A 25,535-nucleotide genomic window follows, 5' to 3' on the forward strand; every position below is an offset into this window, starting at 1 on the left:
GTCCCAGTCCCCAAATGCATGTTGAACAAAACCCTGCCAAACAGAAAATGTCTTTCTCTGGGTATGTTGTCAAGGAGGTGATAAAAAATAAATAAATAAAACAAAGAGAGGTCAGTTACTGATTTCATGATGTTTATTCATGATTTCCTCCATTTGTTATTCAGAAAACGCTCTGATTAATGTTCGAGAGCTCGACACAGTTGCAAAAACTAGACATAGAACTTTAATGTGCACCTACAAGGCTCTTTATGTAAATTGTATTTTTGAAATCTTAAAGGTCAGCAAATGCAACAGACAAAGAAAATCCAGCGCTACACTTAAAATGTTGATATCATTATTCCACTTATTCATGAGGCTTTGTGCCATTTTTCTTCCTGTAGGATCTTACAGTAGCTTGTAGCTATCGTTTTATTAGTACTTACAAAGGCTGTTGGGAGTAAAATTATTCTTGGAAAAGTCTAAAAAAAATTAAAGCTATTATCGCAAAATAAGAGATAGCTTAAACATCAGTTATACTTACATAGTAGAACTAGGCTGACAGTTATTTCACCGTTAAAAATCAGAGCTTTAATTTAGAGGCCTGAGCACGGAGCGGACACTAAATGAGGCGTTATAACAATAACGAGAGCCAACTCGGGAGGTCGAAAATCAGATTTAAGCAGGCTAATCAAACTGAAGTAAATGTATACCTTCCTCCATGACCCAGTGAACTCACCCAAAAATGCAGATGCAAGGTTCAGGCCACTGCTGAAAAAAAGCAATTAACTCGGTACCAAAGGTTAATAGCATTTCTTCAAGCAAAAGAATGACGAGAGGCGTTGGATTTTTTTCATCCTTTCACTGGACTGAGCCGGAGTCTGCACCGCCTCCCCCAGGAAATCTTTTCCCTCCCCGATTTTTTGAACTAACACTGGGTATTTGTCAGTCTCATCTGAAACACTGTGGAGTCACAGATTACATTGGAAGCTGTATTTAAGCGCAGTGCTTGTCAAAAAAGAGAGCGACTGTGTAAGCAGCGAGGGGGATTATCTCTTAACCCTTGGCTCAACCTACATTTGGGCTCGCAGATATTGGATTTAGAGGTGAATCATTAACGATAAGTCATCATGTATTAAATTGTATGTATAAGAACAACAGCTCAAAGCAGTTTTATTTCATTAAACACTTAATGAAATGTATGAAAATCTAGGCTATTTTTATTTTGTTTCATCCAGCCAACCGTTATTGATCCTCCGCTGACGGGAGGAGAAACATATCAAGTGTATGAGTTTTATGTTTTGAGCCACGGTCTCTTTTCTTTACTTTTTATTTTCCACAAATATTTTACTTTTTGTAAATGAGATAACATTACAGAAATACAAATTAATATTATTATCAAAGAGTTTTATTTAAAGTCGAAGATGTAGGCCTCAGCGGGGGGACTTCTGCTGCGAGGTCCTGAGATGTTTAGAAGAAGTGGATAGTAGCGAACTTTTAAAAGGCATGGCAACAAATTACGCTCAAAATAAGATTATTTTAAAATAAAATAAATGACGTTGCATTTCCATGTGGCTGTCCTCTCTTTCCCTGTGATGATGTTTGTGTGTGTGTATGTGTTCATTTGTCGTGGTATGGCTCTAATCCTGACTCGTCCCTTTATGCTGGGGGGGCTGCCATTTTTAACATATGCGGTGGCCTCTCTCAGCCCTGCGAGTCCATCTGTGAGAGGACTGCATCCCAAAAAGCTTCCACATGGCTTGCTTTCCTCTCTTTCCCCAATCTGAACTCCTTATCCACACCGAAAAGCATTTTCCTCCTCTTCCTCCGGCGATATTGATGTCCACAAATCAGGGAAAAAAATGGAGGCGAGGGGAAAGGAAGCCATGTCAGATTTGTTTGAACTGAACTCATACGTGTCAGCACATGGTGTCAATAATGTTCTGCTATGATATGACCCCTCACCTCTAACACTGACCCCCCCTCCTGTCTGACCTCCACCGGACTCTCAACACAGTGAAGTGACCCAAGAAGTAATCAATCAGACCCAGTGAGAACAAAGGTACACCAGTCCCAATTGCTTTAACAATGAGCTCTGCTGCTGGGTTGCAAGCTGTGTTTGCAGATGCCTTCTAACCCTCACACACACTACCACAAAAAAACCGAAAAAAAAAAAACCGAGTAGACCGAAGTCACACGGCAGCCATTTTCCTCTGACATCACACTCAGGGTGCTAAGGTCATAGGTTGTACTGCCGTGTGCTGGGTTGCAAATCAAATAAACATAGGCAATCCGACACAGTTGTTTTTCCACTGTTTTCCAATTGATTAGAAGCTGTAGAGACAACAGATAGTTTGATCCGGAGGGGCATTAGGCCACGTTTCAAGGTAAAACCACAGCTTTTGATTAGCTCTCATCAGACAACAGCATTAGCAATCAGCCACATTCTATCTAATGTTACTGTGTGATACAATAATGTTAGATTCAGTACTATCAGGAAAGGTGTACTCATTCAGATATATCAACATACATCTTTGAGAAATGTATTTAAATATTTATTTAAGGATGTAATTAAACCATAATGTTAGCAAAGAAGTTGTTGAATGCTAACATCAGCTAAAAGGTTATCAAATATGTTGTTTTACCTTTAAAAAAAATGGCAGATTGTGCCTCCATATTTTCACTATCCATCATCTTTTCAGTTCCTAATCAATTGAAAACCTTTAAAATGAAAAACAGTTTGTCGGATTACTTCGGTTTACCTTGCAGCCTCAAACACGGCAGCGTCAGATCATCCCAGCATTGATTCCAACCCCGAGCATGATGTTGGGGTAAAATGGCTGTAGTGTGAATGAGGTCTATGATGCACTTCTTCAAGTTCAGTCAAATTCTGATGAAAACCATCCAAAAATAATTGAGTGCTACCATGTATTTAATTACATGAATACATATTTAGGGGCAAAAAGAAGAGTTTTTTTTCTTGTGTCTATAATAATATGATGGTGCTCTATGGGGAAAATGCTTTTAAGGACACAGTTTTTATTTATTTTTTTATTTTATTTTTTGCTGCAATACCACAAGTGGCCACTGGGCAAAATTTGAAGCAAGGCTTGGTGGCACCTTCATATCCAGGTCTATGATACATTCTCTGTTTACGTGACAATGAGTTGCTTTTTTGTCCAGAGCTGACACTACCTCCGTGTCAGTAAGCTTAGAACGAAGCTACAGCCTTAGCTTAGCTTAGCTTAGCACTGACTGGAAACAGGCTGGCTGCGGTATATTTACCATTTATGCATCTGAATGTTATGAGTCCTCTCATGCAACTCTTTGTAAGAAAGTGAGTTAGCACAATTCCCAGTCTGTCAAACTTTTCTTCAAACTTTATTCATCTATGATTCAAGCCTCAGCCAGCAGCCAGTTAGCTTGACTTAGCGTAGACTTGAAACAGACTTGCTGTAGCTTCATATTTACTGTACAAACACGAGAGTGGTGTCAGTTCTCACATCCACCTCTTGGCAAGCAGTCGACTATCTAAGCACAGCAGCTAGTTGGCTGTAGCTTCATATTTATCATATAGACATTAGAGTGGTAACCATCTTTGAATCTCTCTGCGATGAGCATATTTCCTAACACATGGAATGGATCCATTCTTTTAAGCTACTTTCCTCTCTAGCTAACTAACAGTTAGTCGGTGCAGTGTACTCTGTACAGCACAGGCTCTCCGCCTTGGGTTTATTCATTTATCGTTGAATAGACTATTTTGATTTCGCATCTGGAAAATGTCCAATTTCTAACAAATCTCCGCCATCAGAAGTGCTGCGGTATTGTAGCAATAGCATCCATTACACCAGCTATTGAAGGGCACATCTGACGATTGATTGCTTCAACAAAACAGTCTCTTGTGTCTTACGTCAAGTGTACATACCGCTTCTCTCTCCGTACAAAAGGATTAACGATCCGTTGCAGTGTTTACAGAAACACTCGTGGCCTCAGATGAAGGACACTAAGCTCTTGACAGTAATCACAGCCACATAGCTTCTGGATGTTCCTCTGACTCACTCCTCTTTCGGTGGGTTTTTAAAAAAGACATAAGAGGGTCAGCCCCGCAGGTGGACCTGACTCTCAGGTCACAGAGAGAGAGCTGACTCCAAAAGCTCGGCCTTCAACAGGATGTCAGACAGTCAATTCTGCAGTTCTTAATGTAACACGTCTTTGTTTGGGGTCTCTCGGGAGTGAGAAGACCTTGCGTCTGGACGAGAGTGCATTTCTGTCCAAAGAGCAGATTTATTCAGCTAAGTATGAATTGCTCTCAGAGGAGCACTCGCAGCAGAAGTGCACCTTCACTTTATACATTGCTCTTCGAAGGGAACATAAAAGCATTCAGCGCAAGATGAATCGCTGGTGTTGAGTTTAATAAGAATCTGTTTATTTTGTGCCGAAAGTCTTTCGTGAATCTCTTTTTGAGTAAACACACGGCGGCACAGTAAAGCCTGACCGAGTGGGGTTTCCATGTGCTGTCTTTGCTGAGAACACAGAAGCGTGGAGGAAGCAAAGAACCTGTTGACTTCTTTTCTGGTCTGTTCCAAAGTGATTTTTTTAACATTTCCACTAAAAGAATAATGGTAACAAAATGGATGTTTTGGCGAGTAAAGGGTGCAACAGGTCGGGCAGGCCGGAACAACAGGTTGTTACTTAGGAGGGCCGCATTTGACAAAAACATGAAGTGCTGAGGAGACTTTTACATTCCTCATGTTTGATGTGTAAATGTGTGAAAACAAAAAAAAAAGGTTAATTATTTGGTAAGTTAGTTTCCAGGACTGAAAAAGAAACATTATTTAGGCAAAAGTTCAGGAAAAAAAAAACAACGCACCTTTTTAGTCTTGGAGGCAGGGGTGCTGTGATATGATGATAACTGTGATATTCAAAAAGAAATATCACACAAATGATGACGTCAGGTGACCAGTTCAGCACATTTCTGCTAATTTTCTATTATTGCCCTGATAATATTATCACGGAGTTGCTCATGGCGCCATGTAACCTCGTAGTGAAAATCTGATATCCTGACAGCCCTACGTGGAAGTATGCTCTTAGCTTGAGTGTCCTAAATTCCCTCTGCTTTAACAGCCATGGTAAACAACTTTCTGATTAAATAAAAAAGTGCCTGCGCTTAAGAACATACAGAACTAATTAAAGAGCTAATTAGCCTACATAGGAAATGATGAGACGGCCGGAGTGAGGCCATCAGAGGGCCGCGTTCTGCTCACGGGCTGCATGTTGAACAGGTCTGACGCGCTGCAGGCTGAAGATTCTGTGGCCTTCTCGTCTGACTGAACTCTCAGGTGGATGCTTTTTGGGTCAAGGCTCATTAGCTTCCCAGGAGTCCTTGCAGTTTTAGCACTGATGGCTAATGCCCATGTACAGCCGGTGGGTGAGCCATAGAGTAATAGAGTATGGCTAAACTCTGGGGACTTGAATGAGGAGAGCTGTCCAGTATTTGTGCTGATGTGGAGGTTTTCTTCAGTGAGTATTTGAGGAGACAGGTGACTTCGAGGGTCTGTCATGTTTGGTGTCGAATGGAAAATAAAATAAAATGCCGATGTGCTGGCTGTCAGTGAAAAGACGACACAGACCGCACAACACCACACATATTATTACACTTATATTGTGAGCAGGCAGAGCGACAACAATGCGTTCAATATTGTGGGCGATTCATGTTGCCTCGCCGGCCACCGAGCACAAAGCTGGTGCTAGGTTGCCACCCGCTGGTGAGGACACAGCAATGGTGAAACAGAAGTGAATCATTCTCTGGGCTTGATTCATACATAAAAAATGTGAACAGGAAACATTTTTACCCAACTTAAAGTAACATCACAGGTAAGCAAAATAAGACTGCAGGGATTCATTCAAGGAGCATTTATGGGACGTATTTGCAATCTCAAGGCAGAATTTGGCTGCGGTAAATAATGAAAACGAGAGACCCTTTTCATCCCTTTTCACCGAGCTGTTGCTGGAGGCTGATTTTGACAGATGAGTCATGTTTCGTTCGACGGCTCAAACAGCTGTCCGCTTAATGGACTCCTGAAGTGAGGAGCCTGTTTATAGAAGCTGCACCCTTGTTTGCAGCGTCGCTGGCAGAGCGCTCGGCTTGTTGTCAGGCAGCCAAAGGCTTAGGATGTTGTGAGGAGGGGAGAAGGCTGTTTATTTTGAAGAAATTACTCACCGTCTACTTTTGATTCCCCCACCACCGCCGCCACTGGACTGAATTAACATTTTGTTTTCTCATCGCTCACTATACCCACTGCCACCTCTGCCTTCACTCACGCCCTCAACCACATCACCCACATGTCACCCCTCCCCCTCTCCTCCAACCCGCCCCACTCAGACTCGGACAGCCTCTCCAGCCCCACCCGCCACAGCCTCAGCCTGTCAGACGGGGAGGACCAGCTGGACCGCCTCCAGCAGGTGGAGCTGGCCAGGACCACACCCATGTCCCAGTGGAGGGCGGGCACCGTGCAGGCCTGGCTTGAGGTTGTCATGGCGATGCCCATGTACATCCGCACCTGCTCAGAGAATGTCAAGAGCGGAAAGGTAGGGTCACATCGGTGGCAGGAAGCCTGTGGGACTCACTTTGCGTCCTTCGGTTGCAATCACAGTTTGCCTCTCTTTAAACATCCCGCAGGTTCTGCTCGGGCTGACAGATGAAGACCTGGAGCTCGGTTTAGGTGTCAGCAGCCTGATGCATCGCCGCAAACTCCGCCTGGCCATCGAGGATTACAGAGAGGCTGAGAATGGTAGAGGGTGAGGACGGGAAACAGAATTCTTGTTTAAACTGCACATAATGTAGCGGTGCAACGGGGCCATCTGTTGGTGAGTTATAGTAACGACATGTAAGTGTACTGTGGGATCATCTGCCGCCAAAAAACTCCCAGAAGTCATAATATTGACTTTAAACTGAGAGATAAATGTTGAGGCACAAAGTTTCAATAAATGTAACAGTCTCATTGTCTTAACAGCAGGTTTCCTCTCAGAGATTGATGTCACACAGGTCGCTCTGCTAAACACAGTCCACACATTTAAAAATATATTTCATTGGTGGTAGTTTGAATCTGATCCAAATTTTACCCCGTCAGTATCCAAATGATTATTTCCTTGATAAACCAAGAAGAAACCCCACCCATGACAAATCAGAAACAAGAACAATAAGTCGTTTTGTCCCGGAAAGGAGTAGAGCCATAAAATTCAACTACCTTCAGGGAGCAGTAATTCCTGTCATTGCTGATCATAGTTACAGTTTTGAATACATCCTGTTAAGTAAAATGAAAATCTGGTAGAAATCCATCCAATAGCTGTGGAGACGTTTCAGTCAAAACCACAAATGTCAAACACAAGTCAGGGGATCCAGTGGGATTAATACTGTACTCTAGGCAACAAGAATATAAGAACAAAACGATCCATCCAGTAGATATTGAGATGTTTTAGTTGAAACAGACCAACAGACGTTGCCCTCCATAAAGCCACGCGGCTGATCTGACTCATGTGTTGAGCGAGTAAGAATTTATGTTAAGTGACCCTTTAAGAAACCGTTGCTCCGTTTGTCCGCAGGTTATCCAAGGCTGCAGACATGGACCACCACTGGGTGGCCAAGGCCTGGTTAAGCGACGTGGGCTTGCCTCAGTACTCCCAGGCCTTTCACAACCACTTGGTAGACGGGCGCATGCTGAACTCCCTGACGCGCCGTGACCTCGAGCGTCACCTCAACATCACCAAGAAGTTCCACCAGGTCAGCTTGCTGCTGGGCATCGAACTGCTGCACTTGCTCAGCTTTGACAAGGAGGTGAGTAGGAGTCCGCACAGGACCGCACTGAATATACTGGTGCATCCTCCAGTGGGAGGTGGAAATAGAAGCTATCAGTCTAATAATAGGTGTTCGTTAAAATGGTTTCCAGGCACTGCAGGCTCGCCGGATACAGTGCGAGCACCAGAACGTGGATCCATTGGTATGGACCTCTCACCGGGTCATCAAATGGATCAAAGACATAGACCTGAAGGTGGGAACGGAGAGGAAAACACTCACTGTGCAAACAATCTATTGTCTTTTTAAAACTCACATCTTGAGACAAAAAAAAAGGCTGCTGACAAATTGTCGAGCAGAAGTTGTCAGCACACACTTTGATTAAATATTAATAACCAAGGCACACTGATGTATTGAGCATTATAAGAACACTATCACGTGGCACTGTGGGTAATCGAGGCTCTCGTGTTTGCTCAGTGCTCCCTATCTCCACAGAGTGACACAAGGCCTTTGTTGTTGTATCTCTAAGCTGCTACTAGTTGATTACAAAAGCCTTTCAGATTATGGTGCAATATGAATATCCCCAGTCACTGTCTGCTGTGTTGGCACAGGAGGGAACACATGTTTCCATTATGAGGCATGACCACACTCAGGGTGAGGAGAGATAAGGCCGTCTGGACTGACATCCTGTTATATCCTCAGGGAGCGTGAATATATGCTGACATTAACAGATCAATATGTTTCTTTGTCTCTGAGCTAATTCGACATCAGCTCTGGTGACTATCTGAGCCTCAGTTAGTTGGTAATGGCCACCGTGTTACATTAGAGAATTTCAAATGTTCTCTTTGACCTTCTTCCCACCCACCTGTCCAGGAGTTTGCGGAAAATCTTCTGAACAGTGGCGTTCACGGTGCTGTCATGGTGCTTGACCCCTCGTTTAACACCGACTCCATGGCAACAGTGCTGGGGATCCAGAGCGGCAAGCACATGGTTCGACGACACCTTGTCGAGGAGATGAAAGCCCTGATTGGCTCGGCCAGGTGAGAGGAGACAATCACATACAGAGACACCAGGAGAGACCCTACAGCATGTAGATCAGATTCTTTAAAGGGACAGTTCAGCCAAAAATCAAAAATATATATTTTCTCTCTTACCTGTGATGCTATTCATCCATTCAGACTGTTTTTGTGATGGCGGCTACTCAAGATAATACACAAACCTTGTTTTGGAACTGTTCTTTCTACCAACACGCCCAACTCTGGGTATAAAGCTAATTATCTCGCTTATCTCTCCAAAACTTACACCAAACAATCCAGATATATAGGTAGCACTACAGGTAAGAGGAAAAAGCATGCATATTTTTATATTTTGGGGTGAACTGTCCCTTTAACTTCCTCAACTCATTTGCCCTGCAGGGCGGATACCAAGCAAGACAACGAGTGCATTGGCCAGGGAACGCCACCAACCCTCCTCCGCCAGAACTCTGTGGGCAGACCGCCCAGCTCCACGGGCCGACACACCGATGATGAAGGCTCGCTGAGACGGAGGGCTGTCAAGGTGGGGAAAAAGTTACCGTGCTGGAAACTGACATGAGTGATTTCTTTGGACCTCGGACTCTAAATCAGGCTCTGTCGCTTTTACTCTGCAATAGGACTGTAACCAATGATTATTTTCATTTTGTTTTTCGACATTTGGTCTATACAATTTGAGAAAAAACAAAATGATATCTTTAAATGTCTTGCTGTGTCAGTATAAAACCCAAAGATTGTAATAATAATAATAATAATAATAATAGTAAATTTTATTTGATGGTGCCTTCCATGGCACTCAAGGTCGCCTTACATCAAGTACAGAAACAATTAATAAACAACAAACATTAATAAAAACAGCAGCATAATCAACAATAAAAACATTCGATAGAGCAGAGCTAGGTAAAGAGTTAAGATTGACATTTAGAAACAAACATAAGCAGGTGATGCAGTTAAAGTGAGTAGATTAGTTTAAAAAGATGTGTTCCAGAGTTTGGGTGCAGCATGGGAGAAAGCCCTGGCACCCACTGTGCTGAGTCTGATGACCGGTGGTGCCAGTCAACCTGCTGATGAAGATCGCATGGAGCGAGAGGGGGGGTGTAGGTCGGAAGCAGGTCCGTGAGATAAGGAGGGGATAGATCATGCAGAGCTTTATATGTTGATAGTAAGATTTTAAAGGTAATCCGTTGTGACACAGGAAGCCAGTGTAGTTGAGTCAGCAGGGGAGTGACATGCTCAGTGGACTTTGAACGCGTAATAATCTGTGCTGCAGAGTACTGGATGAGTTGTAGTCGATGGATGAGTTTGTTGGGGATGCCTGCCAGGATTGCATTGCAGTAGTCAATGCGTGATGTGACCAGAGCGTTGACTTGGACTTCTGAGGAGTGTTGTGTTAATGCAGGGCGTAGTCTGGAGATGTTTCGTGGATGTAAAAAGGCAATTCGGAAGACAATGTTAATATGACTGGAGAAAGAGAGGGTACTGTCGAGAATAATACCAAGGCTTGTAACCTGTGTGGAGACAGGTAGCGTCAGCAATAGAGATTGTAAGTTTAATATGATATAGAACAGAGGAGAGCAGGAAATCTCCATATTTCAGTGTCTGAAAACAGCATTTTCTACCATTTTTCTTACATAAAAAATTACTTTAACGATAAATTGGTTATCAAATAGTTATTAATTTCTGTCCATCGGCTGTTCATTGCAGCTCTTGTAGCTTTGTACTAACACCTTTCAAGGCATTAAAAGAAAGTTCCACAATACATATTTGTCACAGAAGGTATTCAATATAAACGGCGCAGACAAGAGATCTTGTTTGGCAGCAGGCTAAATACAAGAATCGCAAGAACTCCGACTATGCACTTAAATAGAGAAAAAGTACACACAAGGGAAACAAGCTGTGTTTTCTGTTCCAGCCTCCAACAGGGTTCAGCCCCAAAGGCCGCAACGGGCGAGACCTGAGCTGCCACGGCAGCTACGGCTCCCTGCCTCGGGAAGTTCGAGACCAGACTCCTCCTAGAACCGAGGGGAGCCCGATCCGCGGTTACACCAGCATCGAGGTCACCAACGTGTGAGGTCATCGGAGTCGTGACAAACACCAGACATCAGCTTCATCACACATAAATCGACATGATGGACATTTGTCTTCCATGTGCACCTAAACATGGGATGGTTATCATTTTCTTTTTCTAAAGATGAGCCTTTACAGGACAGATTGCACTTTTCAAACGAGGCAGGATTCTTTTTTACAAGAATCCTGGTTTAAGAAAAAAAATTAAAACCTTGTTGGACTCATGCGGGCGGGTGCTATTTTGATGTTTCTGAGGGCAGTAATTTCGCCAGAATCAAGAGCTGAAGGATTCAAGCTAAATGATTATTTTTGTATTTTTATGTGTGTAAATGGTTCTTTGTGAACCAGGATGTGACATGTCTTTGTTGACTAGTTGCTACTGACAGACAGTCTGTTTCTCTGAGCGAAGTGAGATTAAAAAAGAAAAAAAAAAGAGTGTAATATACAGGGTACTTTATGACAAAAGGAAAAAAGTTTCATATCAGTGTAAAATGTTCATGTTTCATTCAGTTCTGCTGTTTGTGATGCCTTGTCAGTGTAGCTGAGGACAATGGACAAAAAAAAACAACTCAATTTTAAATTCTAGATTATATGTTTGATGTCATTTTTCATCTTGCACACCTACACAGTTGTGTCCAGACAAATGTAGCACCTCTTCTTATGTTTTATACTGTGCGGTAAACATGAAAAAAAAGAAAAAAAGATATTTGAACTATGCCAGAAAAAAAAAGATGACTGCAGAACTGTATGTCCATGGAAGCCCGGAGCCTGGAAAGTGTAAGGATGCATATATGTGAAAATGAAAGAGTTCCTTTTAATGAAATAAAGACGATATCTCGTATTTGGCTGTGCTGTGGTTTTGGGATTGGATTCCATTAAAACAAAAACGACAACGACGGTGAGGAGGAGTGAGAGGAGCTCCACTTCTCAGCAACATCAGCAGGAACAGTACAGTACAATTATTACCAATTACCAATTCCAACTCTGCAGATCTACGCAGCCTTTTAGCCTATTTTAACTCATTGTTTTGGTTTTAGTGATGCATACTGTACTGTTGTGTGCCACAGCTTGGTCCTGGTGTCAACACCGAAACCTTTTGTAGGCTTTCTGTTCAGCACCAAACAAGAAGGTTAGAACACCAGCCTGCAAAGAAAGTCACACATTCAGCAGCCAGTTTTGCCAAGTTAGGTGCTTTTACAACTAGTTGGCTGATTTTGGTTCTCAGTGTGCAGGGCAACAAGAACTATTTTGAAATTTATGAATAAAGGATGCCAACAGGGTGTGGGACTTAGACTGCAGATAGTCATTGTATTAAATGTCGGAGAAACTTTCTCTGTGTGTGGATCGCTGCTCCCGCTGCAATGCAAATGGCAGTCAATACTAAACACAGATTACGTCTGTGTGCTAATACTGACTCTGTACACTTGAGTGATTTCTCAACAGTGTTTTGGTGAGCCACTGCCGTTCCTCCGATCTTTGCTCGGTGTCGGACATGTTACATCAAGCGTCTGCTCAAACCTCTACGCAACACGACATGGTGCAACTTCCTCCTCTTACTCACTGGGGCACGAGAAGGATGACACAGCGCCAAATGAGACAGCTGGGCTGCCCTCTGGCTACTAACAATGCTACCTGACTCACATCCCGCCTGTTACAGTAATCCGCCCACAGCTGGGTGAAATAAAGCGGGCAATTCATTATCCGATGCCCCCTTTGTGCTCCGGGTTATCCGAGGTGTAAGCTAGGAAGGTGTGCCAAGTGAACTGAACTACTCATTAAGGAAGCATTCGATGGCAAAATGTAATTATGAGCTCACGTAGCAGCCATAAAACCAAAATCAATAATTACACCTTAGTGGAGGTGACTTAGTTTGCAACAACAAAATCGAGACAGCGGTTACTCAGTCTGAGTTATGCAGGGAGACGCACACTGCACGCAACAGGTTAATGCCACAGATTGAATCAAGTTCATCTGCTACACTGTAAGGCCACATAAGTCAAGTTTATCTACTGGTACATTTTTCCTTTGTAGCTGCGGAAACGTCAGTTAATTTGATTACAGGCTGACAGTGATAGGAGATCAAGACTTCCAGATGTAATCATGGCTCGTTAACTGCGCCTTTTGTCTATCTTTCCATCTGTATATGTTGTATATGTGTGTGTGAGTGTGTGAGAGTGTGTGCATGTGTATGTGTACGTGTGTGCATGTGTGTGTTGGTGTTACAACTGAGGAACCAGACTAAAGCTAAGGAGGAAGAAGACCTCCCCAGAGCCCCGAACAGCAGGGCCGTCTCACTCAGACGAAACAATGCAGCGGGTGACCAGGTTGGGACTGGTTTTGTCATTACTGTAGAACAGCCCAGTCCTCATTCTAGAAGGCAGATATTTTTGCCGTCTTGGGTTATTTCAAACACGTATACAACATGCATACAACAAGCACAAACACGCAGACGTCTGTGGTCTGCCTTCCAAAAGCACTATGGGAGACTTTTTGTGTATCTGAGCACTGATAGTGTGAGTTCTCGGTCCTAAGGGCTTGAGAGATGGTAAATTTACAAAGAGGAAGTAAAAGTCCGATAACATTCAAGTGTCAAAAAAGTGACAGACGTTTTACAGCATGTTGCACGGGGGAGTACTGAGTCTAGAGTGAGTCATTCATTCTGATTCAGTGATAACAGTTAACGGTGATCCATGGGGAAAGACAGAGGGTCAGTATGTATTCTCATGGACATCAAAAATAGATTTATGCAAATTGATTTAACTGTTACAAAGTCAAAGACAAGCACACAGAGTGAAAGTGACTGTTGACCACCCCGTGAAGCCTGTAAATATACAGAAGGATTAGTCTGATTGTATAGCTGTCACACACAATAAACACAACCTACCAATTTGAACTGCTCTTTTCTGCAGCTTAGCCCACAATAAAAACACTCCTCTCATATTTACATCCAGTTCATTTCTGTTCTTAAGCAAAAGGTTCCCATGTATAGGTAAAGCCTCCCTAAAGATGAGTGCTACAACACTGGATGACTACATTATGTGTCAACACAAGAAAAGTTGGGATTGCAGATATTACAGAAAGTGTATGAAGCCCATGACCAATATGGTCATATGGGAATTTTCCACTGGCACTTTTGGCTGTGACAGTCAAACTGTGCTGTGCTGGTTTGCTTTTCTTTTCCACCAGAAGCTGAAGTTGTGCAGAGCAGCGAACAAGATATACCGTCTCCAGAGTGGAGCCAGAGCGACCCGCCCCACCCCCTGGAGGGCTGCGATGATGACCATGCCAAACCCCTCTCTTGCTTCTGCCCAGACTTCTGCCTGTACAAACACGAGTGTTGCGATTCTCCAATCACATGTTCAGGCAGACGTCTGTGTGTGTTCAGTCATCAGTGCTTTTCCACCTTTAGCAGAATCTCTTTTGTTTCACTCCTGTGTCCCCGTTCTTACTCTCAGTTACTGCTGGCCGGAAAAAAACCCCAGTATTTCCCAATTGTGCTGCTTCATAACAAAAGCTTTCAAATAGCTACATAATGGGGGATTTTAATTTGAGGATTTTACAGGAAATGTTCAACCCCAAAGCATCAGACCCTTGTCTGACCACCTCTCAAGACAAGTGTGTCGTCAGTTACGAAATGCACCTTCACGCTGAGACCCCCGACACATTCTGTCATTGTATTATAGATTATATATAGATTTATTGCACAATAATGAATTCTGGCTCTTGCCTGGGATCCCAAAGATCGCCCATTGAAGGACCACACTTCCAGAACCGCCGCTCTACGGTGCCATTCAGCTGAGAAAAATGTGATAAAGTGCCCCCTAGGGTGCCCTTTACCTTATGTCACCCCTGCTCCTCGGACAAAACTCTGAGTCCACCTCTGAGCTTTACACACTGTTTATTGGTCACAAAACATCATAAATCCTGTCTTGACGAAAGTGGAACAAGTAAAGGGAGACACAAGAAGGACGTTCAACTCATTGCAGAGCATGGAGGGTGTTTGAGGAGAAGCACATGCTCACGTCTGCGTTCACAGCGAAAAAACTTGAAGAAAGAAGAAACATGGTTTTCCAGAGAGGTTTCCAGAGGTGAAATACCTCAAATATTTCCCGACATGCTTTGGAAGGGAAGAGAAAGGGTTAATGAAACTGGAAGTGAAGCACACAGAGCCCACTCCCTCCTGTCTGCTGCCTCTCCCTCGTTCCCTCCCTCCTCCCTCTCTTCTTCTGGGCCCATCCGTCTCAGAGGAAAGTCCCTGACCCTTAATCGATGTTTGTCACCAGAAATTATGTCACTTAAACTCCCGTCTGCGTCGGCGGAGCTGTGAAAATACATTTGAACGCCTCGCAGCTTCGAGAGAGGAGGAGGAAGAAGAAGAGCGGGAGTACTTGTTGTGAGCGATGCAGAGGTGAGTGGAAAGCCGACTCGCTCTTGTTGTGTGTCCGTGAATGTTACTTCTAAAGTTACACGTTGGCTGAAGTTCCTGTTCCCGCGACGTTTTGTATCCAGCGGTGTTCAAAACAAAACAGAAAAAAAAAAAAAAAGAAAAAAAGAAAAACCCCGCCTGGTGTGTGAGTGAGGCGGACGGACGCTGCAGGGTGTTGGCGAAACAACAATGGTAGAACAGTTTTCTTTTTTACTTTTTTAGAACTGAGTGTGTCCACGCACTAAAAAAACAACACATCACCTTCCCACAGTGTGTCAGCTGTGACGTTTGAGCCGAGCTGTCTCTAACCGAGCAATGTAAAGAGTCTTTTTGTCAGCAGCTGGCTGCAGCAAGAGGCACAACTAGTTTCCGACTGAGGAGAAAACTCCACCTCGCACACATGACCACACACACACACACACACACACACACACACACACACACACAGTGCAGTAATTGCATGCTGTACAAGGCTTTTTGGAATAAAGGGGTGTTTTTATGAGCAGGAATGTTAATGTCTTACTTCAGTGTAGAAACTGCCCTGTGATGAAACAGCCTATAACCTCCAGCGTTGGACTGCAGTAACAAAGCCAACACATACTACGTGAGCTCCTGGTATTAAAACATGTTGCACCTCTGGATTGGCCAACTATAACTTTATGGCTTATGATTGACTTTATGTGTTCACAGGCTAACAGGCCTGTGTGTGTGTGTGTGTGTGTGTGTGTGGGTGTGTCCAGCTGTCATCGTGATCCCAATTCAGTCTCATGCCACGCATTCCTCAGTGAGAGGTGGTATTCCAATATTGGAGCGGTGGTCCTGTCAGCTTTTGGCCCGCCTGCTCCTCTCTCTCTCTCGACAGGCCCGGGCGTGTTTGTCGACCACACACTAACGACACTTTGTCGGTGTATCAGAGGGCGAAAAAAATGCGGTATTCGTGGAATACGCTTCTCGGATGGTCACAGATGTTATTTATGGATAGTTTGTTGGACGTTTGATTGGGATTATTTATAGCTCCCAGCAGCACTCCTCTACTCTCTGATCTAGCAAAAGATTTAGAAAAAAGGCGGGCCTTGTCATCAATCCTTTCTAGGTATGCAGTTGATGTGCATTTCATGCTTACTGCACTTTATGCTCAGTGCACTTCAGAGAATCATTTTACTTTGTACAACAGTAAAAGGACACATAATAAGCTCAGTTTTATTTTAGGTCATTTCCGGAATAGGTTTACATGCTTTAATGCTCTAGTCACACATCAGTTTTCTCATTCTGTCTATTGCTGCAGCTCTGTATTCCCCCTCTGCCTGAAACACGCCCGTCTCTTTAAGGCCCCCCTCCTCCTCAATACCTAGTCTGCTCTTATTGGTCATCTCACACACGCCTGTTCCAGCACAGCTAACAAAAACAGAGCAGCTGTGCTAAATCAGTTCTTCATGCCAAAACTAGCGGCTAGGCATAAATTATTCAACTGTGTGATGTCACAAAGTCACAGAATTAGAGGCGGGACTACTGACAAGGCGTCTCAGGAGCAGTGTTTTCTGCGGGAGAGAGGAGCTTCTGTTGGTGCTTCGGACTTTTTAAGAACTTTTAAATGCACAAGAAGAACCTTTTTATCACACCTTTTAAAACACAGAAGGAAAGGATCAAAAAACATACATATGCATAAAAGTATACTAGGTATCCTTTAATTGAATGCTAAACTATGTTTTTTTAGAACTCATCATTACAGAAGATAGGTGAAGAAGTAGGAAACTAATCTAACAAACCTGTTATTCTACAGCCAAGGTATTGTATTATTTCTTAAGGGACTTGTTTTGCGGTACTTATCTTCCCTCGTCATGTGTTGACATTGGGTAACCAGTGACTTTGAAAGGTGAGTCTGCTGTAACTTTTTTACCACGCAACACACCCATTCAGAGAAGTCTCTCCTACCACCAAGAAAGGGCATGGACTCCAATAAAAAAAATAATAAAAATCTCTGGGCAGCGGTGGTGACATACACAGCAGTAGCGTTATTTCTTAACGGGACAACTGACAGGTGAGAGTCAGAGGAAGAGGAGATATTTGGTGTTTTATTTATTGCTTTGTTTTTTGCTTTGTTTTTAAAACAGAAAGGCCAGGAGTGACTATTTTGAACATTTTAAGTTCCCTGGATATACTTTTTGTTTGTTTGTTTGTTTTGTTGGTACTGAAGGTCTTGTCTGTAGGATGTAGGAGGATAATTGCAGGAATGAGTTGTGATCTCAAACTAAACTTTTCTTGTAATCTTTCTCAGTTTGTGTCCAGCCTCACATGTCTCTCTCTCTCTCTACAGTCTTTGACCTCACTGGAGCTGGTGGAACAGACATTTTTGGACTAACAATATGCATTCCAGTGTGGACAGACCAGCAAACAGAGGACCACCCCTTGGCAGCAACAACAATAACAACAACAGCAGCGAAAACAACGGAAACTCAGGTTCCCAGTATGCACTGTGTGCTCTGGGGGTCGGGCTCGTTGCCCTCGGCATTGTGATGATTGTGTGGAGCGTGGTACCTGTGGACGCTTCCGTGAATAGCAGCAGCAGTTCAGGAGGACACAATGATACAAGCAGCAGGAAAAATAAAGCGTCGTCTGTGGCGTTTGTGTTGGTGGGATCAGGTGTCGTCATGCTGCTGCTGTCCGTGTGTCTGGGAATGAGGAACAAACAGCGGGAGCAGATGAGGCTTCAGGAGGCCCAGAACAACGCAGGAGCGGCAGCAAGTGCACACGAGGAAAGAGAAACGTGAGTTAAATCACAGCTTTACTGTTAATCAGCACCTGGGAATAAATAACCAGAGGAGACCATCAGAATAAGTACATGTATTTAAGAAGATGGACACTTTTTGTTGTTGTCATGTGTGTAGGCAGAACATTGATTTGACCATGCAAATTACCAATCTGGTGGAAGTGATAAAAAATTGATGATGGATGAGGATGAAAAATTACTAAAAATATTTTTATTTTAAGAGCTTTATGAAAATCAATGGTAAGCTAGATAATCCATAAACTGTGGCTGAAACTCTTTTTGTCAAAGTTACATTACTGATAATCAAATTTGACATCTGACACTTCGTTGACAACGGATTTAATTCAAGAGTCTGATAAATAACTCAGATGATCCATTGAGTAACTTCCACCCTGGTCTATTTTTTGATACACTGACATCATAGCTACGTGGGTCCGTGCCGTTTCATGGCAGGCACTAAGGTCTAGATTAGTTCCCAGAATAGTGTGCGCATGATTGACAGTAATCACAAAGTTATTTGTGGTAAAATATTCTCATATACACTACCGGTCAAAAGTTTTAGAACACCCCAATTTTTCCAGTTTTATATGGAAATTCAAGTAGTTCAAGTCCAGTGTATATCTTGAAATGGTACAAAGGTAAGTGCTGAACTGCCAGAGGTTAAAAAAAACAGGTAGGTATACCCAAAACTGAAAAATAATGTACATTTCAGAATGATACAAAGGGCCTTTTTCAGGGAACAAGAAATGGGCTAACAACTTAGAGCTGTTCTGCAGCAATGGAGGTTAATCACACCTTAGAAGTTGGTGCTACCAATTCCTACAGGCGGCCCAACTTGTCTTGATTATTTACGACTCCCTCTGCATAAAAGTAGTGTTGGTCACACTCTGGTACCATACCCTTATGAGCATTATTTGAACAGTGTTATACTGCAGAAAGAATTGTGTTGCTATAAAAATGGCAAGTAGGTGAAAGGATGGTTCCTCAGTGTGTGACATCAACTGTCAAACATGGATGATGAAGCATGATGGTCTGGGGCTGTTTTGCTGGATCCAGGGTTGGTAACTTGTACAGGGTGTGAGGCACCCTGAACCAAAATGGCTACCACGGCATTCTGCAGCGCCATGCAGTACCCTCTGGTGTGTGCCTAGTTGCATCAGGGGTTCATCCTACAGCGAAGATAATGACCCAAAACACAAGTCCAAGCTATGCCAGAACTACCTTAGGGAAAAAGAACAAGTGAATCAAAGGTTTAGAAAACATCTTTGGTTCTAAATTGATTCCATGATTTATTTTTTTAACTTCAACTGAATAAACTGCATACATTCCAATAAAAAACTGGAAAAAAAATTGGGGTGTTTTAAAAGTTTTGACGGGTAGTGTACAGCTTCCATTCAAGGTGCAGTCACTTCAATCAGAAGAAAAAGATCGTAACTGACTGATGTTTTTATGGCTTAACCAACTAAATAATCAAACTGACCTTAAAGCACAACACAATTTCAAACTGTTTTACTACCACTTTTCTAGCTTCAAACAGTGTTCTGCTGACCTTATTTTCCCCTGAGAACAACTTGTTTCATTTGGTTTGTATTATTACCTCATTAATATTGAAAATACAAAACATTTGAGTTTGAATTTCTTCTACAAAATGACAAACAGTCGATATTGGTATTATATTGTAATACCTATGAATTGGCACCTTAATGCCACATTTTGGTAGTTTTTTTTAATAAGATCATCATGTTTGTAGCACTGCTGTCCTGTGAGAACCACAGATCTCTAAAAAGTCAGCATGTCTTTAGCTCAGAGAAAAAGACTGTCCTATCCAAGAGTGTTTTTAAATCATTTATTTAGCCTAAGAAATAGGAAAATAGGCCCAACCCATTAAGGGATATGTCAGCCATGGATTTGTCAACATTTTGCAATTGACATGTAAAAGAAACTGTAATTTGGAAAAGTAACTAGTAACAAATGTAGTATGAAGAACGGAAACACTCAAATAAATTGCAGGTACCTCAAATTTGTACTTAAGCACAATGCTTAGCAAAAATACTTTCCACCGCTGAGTGTGCACATAATGCTTAACCTGTCATTCATATCTGCATGTTTCTGTGAATGTCTGCAGGGCTGAGGAACAAGCCCAGCGTTTTGCTGTACCATCGTATGAGGAGGCAGTAGGCAGTGGCCAGTACCCTGTCCGTCAGAGCAACCTGCGCCCAAGCAACTCCCAGCTACCTTCCTACGATGACCTGGTCCAAGTCGATGGCGTACAGTATGAATTCGAGGGGTCAGAGGTCACGGCTCCTGGGTTGCAGCCGGCGCCAACTCCTGCTACTGCTGCTGCTGCTTCCACATCAAATCGAAGACCTGGGAAAACCGGCCGCAAGCTCCTCCCTATCAAGATCCGCAGGATTAAATCGGAAAAGCTGCACATGAAAAACTTGGATAACTCTCAGCCAGCAGCTGGAATCAGCATAGAACCACTTACCCCACCACCGCAGTACGAGGATAAAGTGCCACCGATTTAAGATCCAGCTGATCGTGTTTGAGACATCCTACTGAAACTCATGAAATAGTCTCTGACAGGTGGACCCGGATGGACCTTGTTAAACCAAGACTTGAAGGTGGCTGTTTCTTCAGAACATTCTCAGTGGCTCAGTAATTCATCATTCATGCAACATCGCTCCAAAGCACTGAACAGAGAAATCTTTATGTTTTTTCTAATTTTGGATCTCACTGGATCTCTGAAACAGAAGCGTGACGGACATAGTTGCTGGATCCATCATTACTGTGACAGATTCTGTCGCACTGTGACACTTTGGGTTAAAAGCACACGCCAAATACAGTTTTCCTTTCTTGTCAAAGTATTTCTCAGTTTATGCTTTATCTTCATGTAACCCACTCCCCAGTGGACTGGGTAGGGAGTTGACAGTGGAAGAGATCACAGAACATCAACCAGGATTTGTGTGGACACTTGCGGGGCGCTTCTCTTGTGAAGTAGCGGCTGTTTAGACAGTTTTTTCTTTTTCATCTGGGAGACTCTGGATTGTGACTGCCAGTGATTAACCAAACATATGCCCCATGGTGAGTGACTGAGCATTGTGTAAACTCAACTGGATTGACCTGATGTGATGTGATCTACTCAGAAACTCTCCCTCATTGTCAACAGAATTGTCTCTCCTGGTCCTCCAGAGCTTTGCAGCTCAGAGCTTCAAGACAATGTTTATTGGTGTTGCACAGAGCCCGGCCACTAACCCACTTCCATGTTAGCCTCTGTTTAGGTTTCAGTTAAAATTGTTTATCTGCCTCCTTGAAAAGCTAAAAAACAGGTTTTACGCTACATATTGTGAAATGAGGTCTTTGGACCAAACAGTTTAGGAATCTCTTATTTTCAATCAAGATAATACACAGCTCTGTTAGCATTTATCAGCTACAGCTCCCATGACTCTCAGCCATAGGCACTCTACCAAAACCTAGGAAATGTACTGTTTAATGCTAACAAAATGTCACTTGTTTTATCTTAGTTATAATATCAAGACACTTGAATGTTATGGTCGAGTACAGCAGTATATTTATTTAACAGTCCCGGTTTTATGCTTCACTTCACAACGACAAATAAAAGAAACTTGGAATATTTATCTTCATCTGAGTAAACAAGCTGTTCTCGGAAGATAATAAGGTATTCACAACACTGTTTGTTGCTTATTTAGTGTATTCAGTCATAAATATGAAGTAGTTTATTTTGTTTAAAAAAAAAAAAATCACTCAATGAAGATTTTTCTCTTTTAAACAAAATGTTTCCTAAAATGACACGGTGCACCTTTAGGGCTGGTGGAACACAAGCTCGCCTGTAAATCGGAGTGCTGCTTCAGCTGTTCATGATGTTAAGGATGGTGACATTTCTTTACTGAGCAGGTCGCAGTTAGCAAACAGCTTCCAAGCAACATCTAGCAGCTACTGAATAAAATTGGCATGACACTGGCGCCTTGTTTTGTGCTAAGTGATACATGTAGGGCCAAATTCAATGTGTTTTTAGCGCTGCTTTGGATTCCAACAAATCCTAAAAAGTATAGCTGGGACTTAATCCTGCTAAATGCTTAATTCTCCTCATTATTTAGCTTGCTAAATGCTAAATGGTCCTCACGAAGAACTTGTTTACTTTGGCTAAGGATTTAGTATTCAGGCTGAAATGTATATTTAAACCAATGGTCATCATGAAGGTCATCATTAGGTTACTTTTTAAGAGCGACTTATTTCATGTTGCCCTCAAGGAGTGCTAATGCTAACTGACTGCAGCTCTGGGTTTGCCCTCCAGTCGTACACACTGAAGTGAAGTGTGTTTGTGTTCAGAACAACGCTGCTGCTGCTCGTGAAACATTTCAAAAGACGTACGACTGAAACCTGAGCTCTAATGTGTTTCCCCTCGGCGCAGTTGTCGCCATTCGTCTGTGTGAGAGCGTGGATAGCTGCAAGCGTCGGCCCCGTAGCCATGGTGAACGCCGCGGAGCTGTGAAGGCAGCAGTGTCGTCTCCGCTTCTCTCCGGGCTTGTTTTTGTTCTTACCAGCGATGACCAACAGAAAGACTCTTTGACTGTGCAGCTGCAGCGTAATAACAGCAAAACTGTTGCTCACTCGCTTACTCATCGCCATTCCTCCAACCACAGCTTGTCTTGCAACCCAGTTCTCACTTTGAGGTATGCAGGCAGCTCTGAGGTCTCTTTAGGGGGAATTTTTGAGTTCTATTGCCATACTTTTTATTTTTTTTTATCAAATAGGCTGTCAACAAACTTTTCTTTCTCCTTCAGGCTAGATGCGTTTCGATATGAACAGCAGAAGCCAGGTGGAATATTTTATAACTGACTTCATCACCCAGTCCTACACTGTCTACTTGAAGTCTAACTCTGTGTAGTTAATGCCACTCAATCATTGTCAGCTGGTTTTAGTGTATGTTGAAAGGTTTTGTGTTAAGCCTGAAGACACAAAGTCATTGAGTGACTTCAGGTTTTGTGATTGGTTCACAGCAAGCTGCAGTGTGCCAGCATGACTCTGACTTATTTTTGAAGTTGAAACTTTCCACACAATGTATTAAGTTTTTATTTTTTCGTCATGTTCAGTGCTGCAGACAGAGTCGTTGTACCTCACTTTTACAAAAGGGCCGGTGACTACATGATTGATTTCATTATTACGTGATCCAAATGTTTGACAGTGATAAAAAAAACTTTGAGTGTTTTGATGTAGCGGTCACTTACTGCCTAAATTGGATGAGTGCCAGAAACATGCTATTTGTTGTCCGTTTCCTTCATTGTCGCCTTTTTTTTATGAATCTATATTTCTTTTATATGTACTGTGAAAATGTGCTTTTCTATGATAACTCTTATTTTCTATTTTTCTGAAGAGTGAAAAAGTCTCATGAACATTTTGTGAGAAATAAAAGGAAGTATTTGTTAAGTAACCTAACATTCAAGATGTGTTTCCTTTGTGTGAGGACAGTACAACTGTATGTTGACTCAAAAGTCGTAATCCATCCAGTTTTCTAACTTCATTACTGTTTATCATTTCTTAGTTAATCATGCAGCTCCAGTATAAAAAGCTGAAGGAGAGTCAGACATATGGATACTATCTGGTTGGTAAAGGTTTTTTGTTTTTAAGTGTGAAGGACATGGACAGTACCTTAGCTTTACTCGTTTGCACTGACAATTTCACTTTTACTATTCAGTATATAAATTAGACAATACATGATCAACCAAATATGTTCTTATTGCTGACAAAAGTACTTAAACATTCTCTCCATTAGTTGGTCATAACCTGCAAAGGAAACAACAGACGACACAGTTCTAACACACTTCCTGTGTTTTGGTTTCTTGAGGTTACATTATTTATACTGGCATGTTAACCACAAAATGAAAATGTTCTTCATTGTGTTCATCCAGTCGATGTATGTGCTTGTGTAAAGACAGTGGGCTTCTGGAGGAATGGATGTTTAAGCTCTGACCAGACCAGAAGCTCACCACACCGTGGATGTTCCCAGGAGCGTTCCAGGGTCTGGACAATTCAGGTGGGCCACCAGAGTCTCCCTATGGGTGTCAGCACACACACACACACTATTGGCTTGCTGCTTATGTACAGACAGTAAGGAGGAATGACTATCAGTGATCATTTAGTCATGCTGAAGTTTCGTTTTACACCATTTGAAAGTGAAACTATTGGCTTCTGTCATCCCTGAGTCTTTTACACTGTGATAGATGGAAATGACTACAGGTGGGGTGCTGGATGGAGATAAAGTCTGCAGTTACAGACGGTGTTCAGGGTAGATGGTTAGAGGACGGCATATAATACCAAACCTAATGACTGCATGGGATTCCTCATGATCCGTTTAACAGCAAGACAGTTACATTGTTTAAATTGGATTGTTGTTATTATTATTATTATTATTATTATTATTATTATTATTATTTTTGCAGTTTTTCAACCCAGACACTATTGAAATGTTATATCCTATTGTTTATAACTATGTGTACAACTTCACCGACAGCTTCATGACTGACAGAGTCTCCGTTATCTTGCAACTTCTGAGCTTAAACACAGTTCAGTTGTGCAAACGTGTGTCCCTGAAATTCCTGTAAAAGACAGGAGGCTCACAGGAAAGTCACGTTAAAGGTGTTGCAATACATTCTCTCTATCTGATAACCAAAAGGCAGAAAGGTGAGCAAAATCGAAGTCAGGTAAACCTAATAAACTGCAAAACCAATAAACCTAAAAGGAAAAAAGCAAAACAGGAAAACCTAAATAATAATAAAACTTAATAAACCTGATAGATTAACCGCCTGCCCTCGTTCACTTTACCCGAGCACTCACTGCACATGACCAGCTTGATTCTTCCACGAGATCAGACTGCTACAATGCTAAAGCTATTAGCCCGCTAGTTGACGCATGAGGAAGCGCAGCCAAGATAGTAACACCCTCCTTCCAGCAGGCCCAACACACAGGAGGACACTGTCTCTGGTCGCTCCTAACCAGCAGACGACATGTGAACAGGCACCAACACACAGACGGCTGCACTGTGTTGTCCCAGTGCAGTATGGAACACTGTCTGTTTGAGTGTGAGTGCCCACAGGGTGAGTGTACTGCCGGGAAACACTGAGATCAGAGTGAGTCATCGGGCTTATTCGCTGATAACAGTTGTGATCTGCGGTGTAAGGCAGCGGGTCGAGAATATTCTCATGGACGCGAAGAACCTGCTGAGTTCCAGGTCGTATAAATGCAAGTCAAATTGTTGTCATTTCATCACTTACAGGTTGAGTAGCAGCTGAAAATGTATTGGACAATGAAAATCTGGAGGGACATCTGGGCCATAGTTTGAGGTCAGCCTACAAATTTGAAAACCCATTAGCTGACGTTAGCATTCAACCGCTCCTAATCCTAACCCTAAGTAACTAAATAATTAACTAACTAAAAATGCTGCTCTACCTTAAAAAA

At 42.6% G+C, this 25,535-nt stretch overlaps 2 protein-coding genes across 4 annotated transcripts; both read left to right on the plus strand.

Moving 5' to 3' along the window:
• The first annotated feature begins 1,681 nt into the window (after positions 1–1,681).
• LOC119023357 (kazrin-A-like) lies at positions 1,682–11,707 on the plus strand. Of its 2 annotated transcripts, XM_037105214.1 has the most exons (8): positions 1,682–3,108; positions 6,359–6,564; positions 6,656–6,774; positions 7,579–7,810; positions 7,923–8,024; positions 8,642–8,808; positions 9,184–9,325; positions 10,712–11,707. In XM_037105214.1, the coding sequence occupies exons 1-8, from the start codon at positions 2,973–2,975 to the stop codon at positions 10,868–10,870; spliced, it is 1,263 nt and encodes a 420-aa protein (XP_036961109.1). In that variant the 5' UTR covers positions 1,682–2,972; the 3' UTR covers positions 10,871–11,707. The 2 variants fall into 2 exon arrangements, with proteins under 2 accessions (XP_036961109.1, XP_036961110.1); XM_037105215.1 differs by having other exon boundaries at positions 1,682–6,564.
• A 3,332-nt stretch (positions 11,708–15,039) lies between these two features.
• On the plus strand, positions 15,040–23,516 carry tmem51a (transmembrane protein 51a). Of its 2 annotated transcripts, none has more exons than XM_037105224.1 (3): positions 15,040–15,484; positions 17,607–18,056; positions 20,185–23,516. In XM_037105224.1, exons 2-3 carry the CDS (start codon positions 17,656–17,658, stop codon positions 20,585–20,587), a joined length of 804 nt encoding a protein of 267 aa, XP_036961119.1. In that variant the 5' UTR covers positions 15,040–15,484; positions 17,607–17,655; the 3' UTR covers positions 20,588–23,516. The 2 variants fall into 2 exon arrangements, with proteins under 2 accessions (XP_036961119.1, XP_036961118.1); XM_037105223.1 differs by having other exon boundaries at positions 15,060–15,274.
• Positions 23,517–25,535: the final 2,019 nt, after the last annotated feature.

Source organism: Acanthopagrus latus, chromosome 7 (assembly GCF_904848185.1).
Source record: "Acanthopagrus latus isolate v.2019 chromosome 7, fAcaLat1.1, whole genome shotgun sequence".
In the NCBI taxonomy this organism is placed as follows: domain Eukaryota; kingdom Metazoa; phylum Chordata; class Actinopteri; order Spariformes; family Sparidae; genus Acanthopagrus; species Acanthopagrus latus.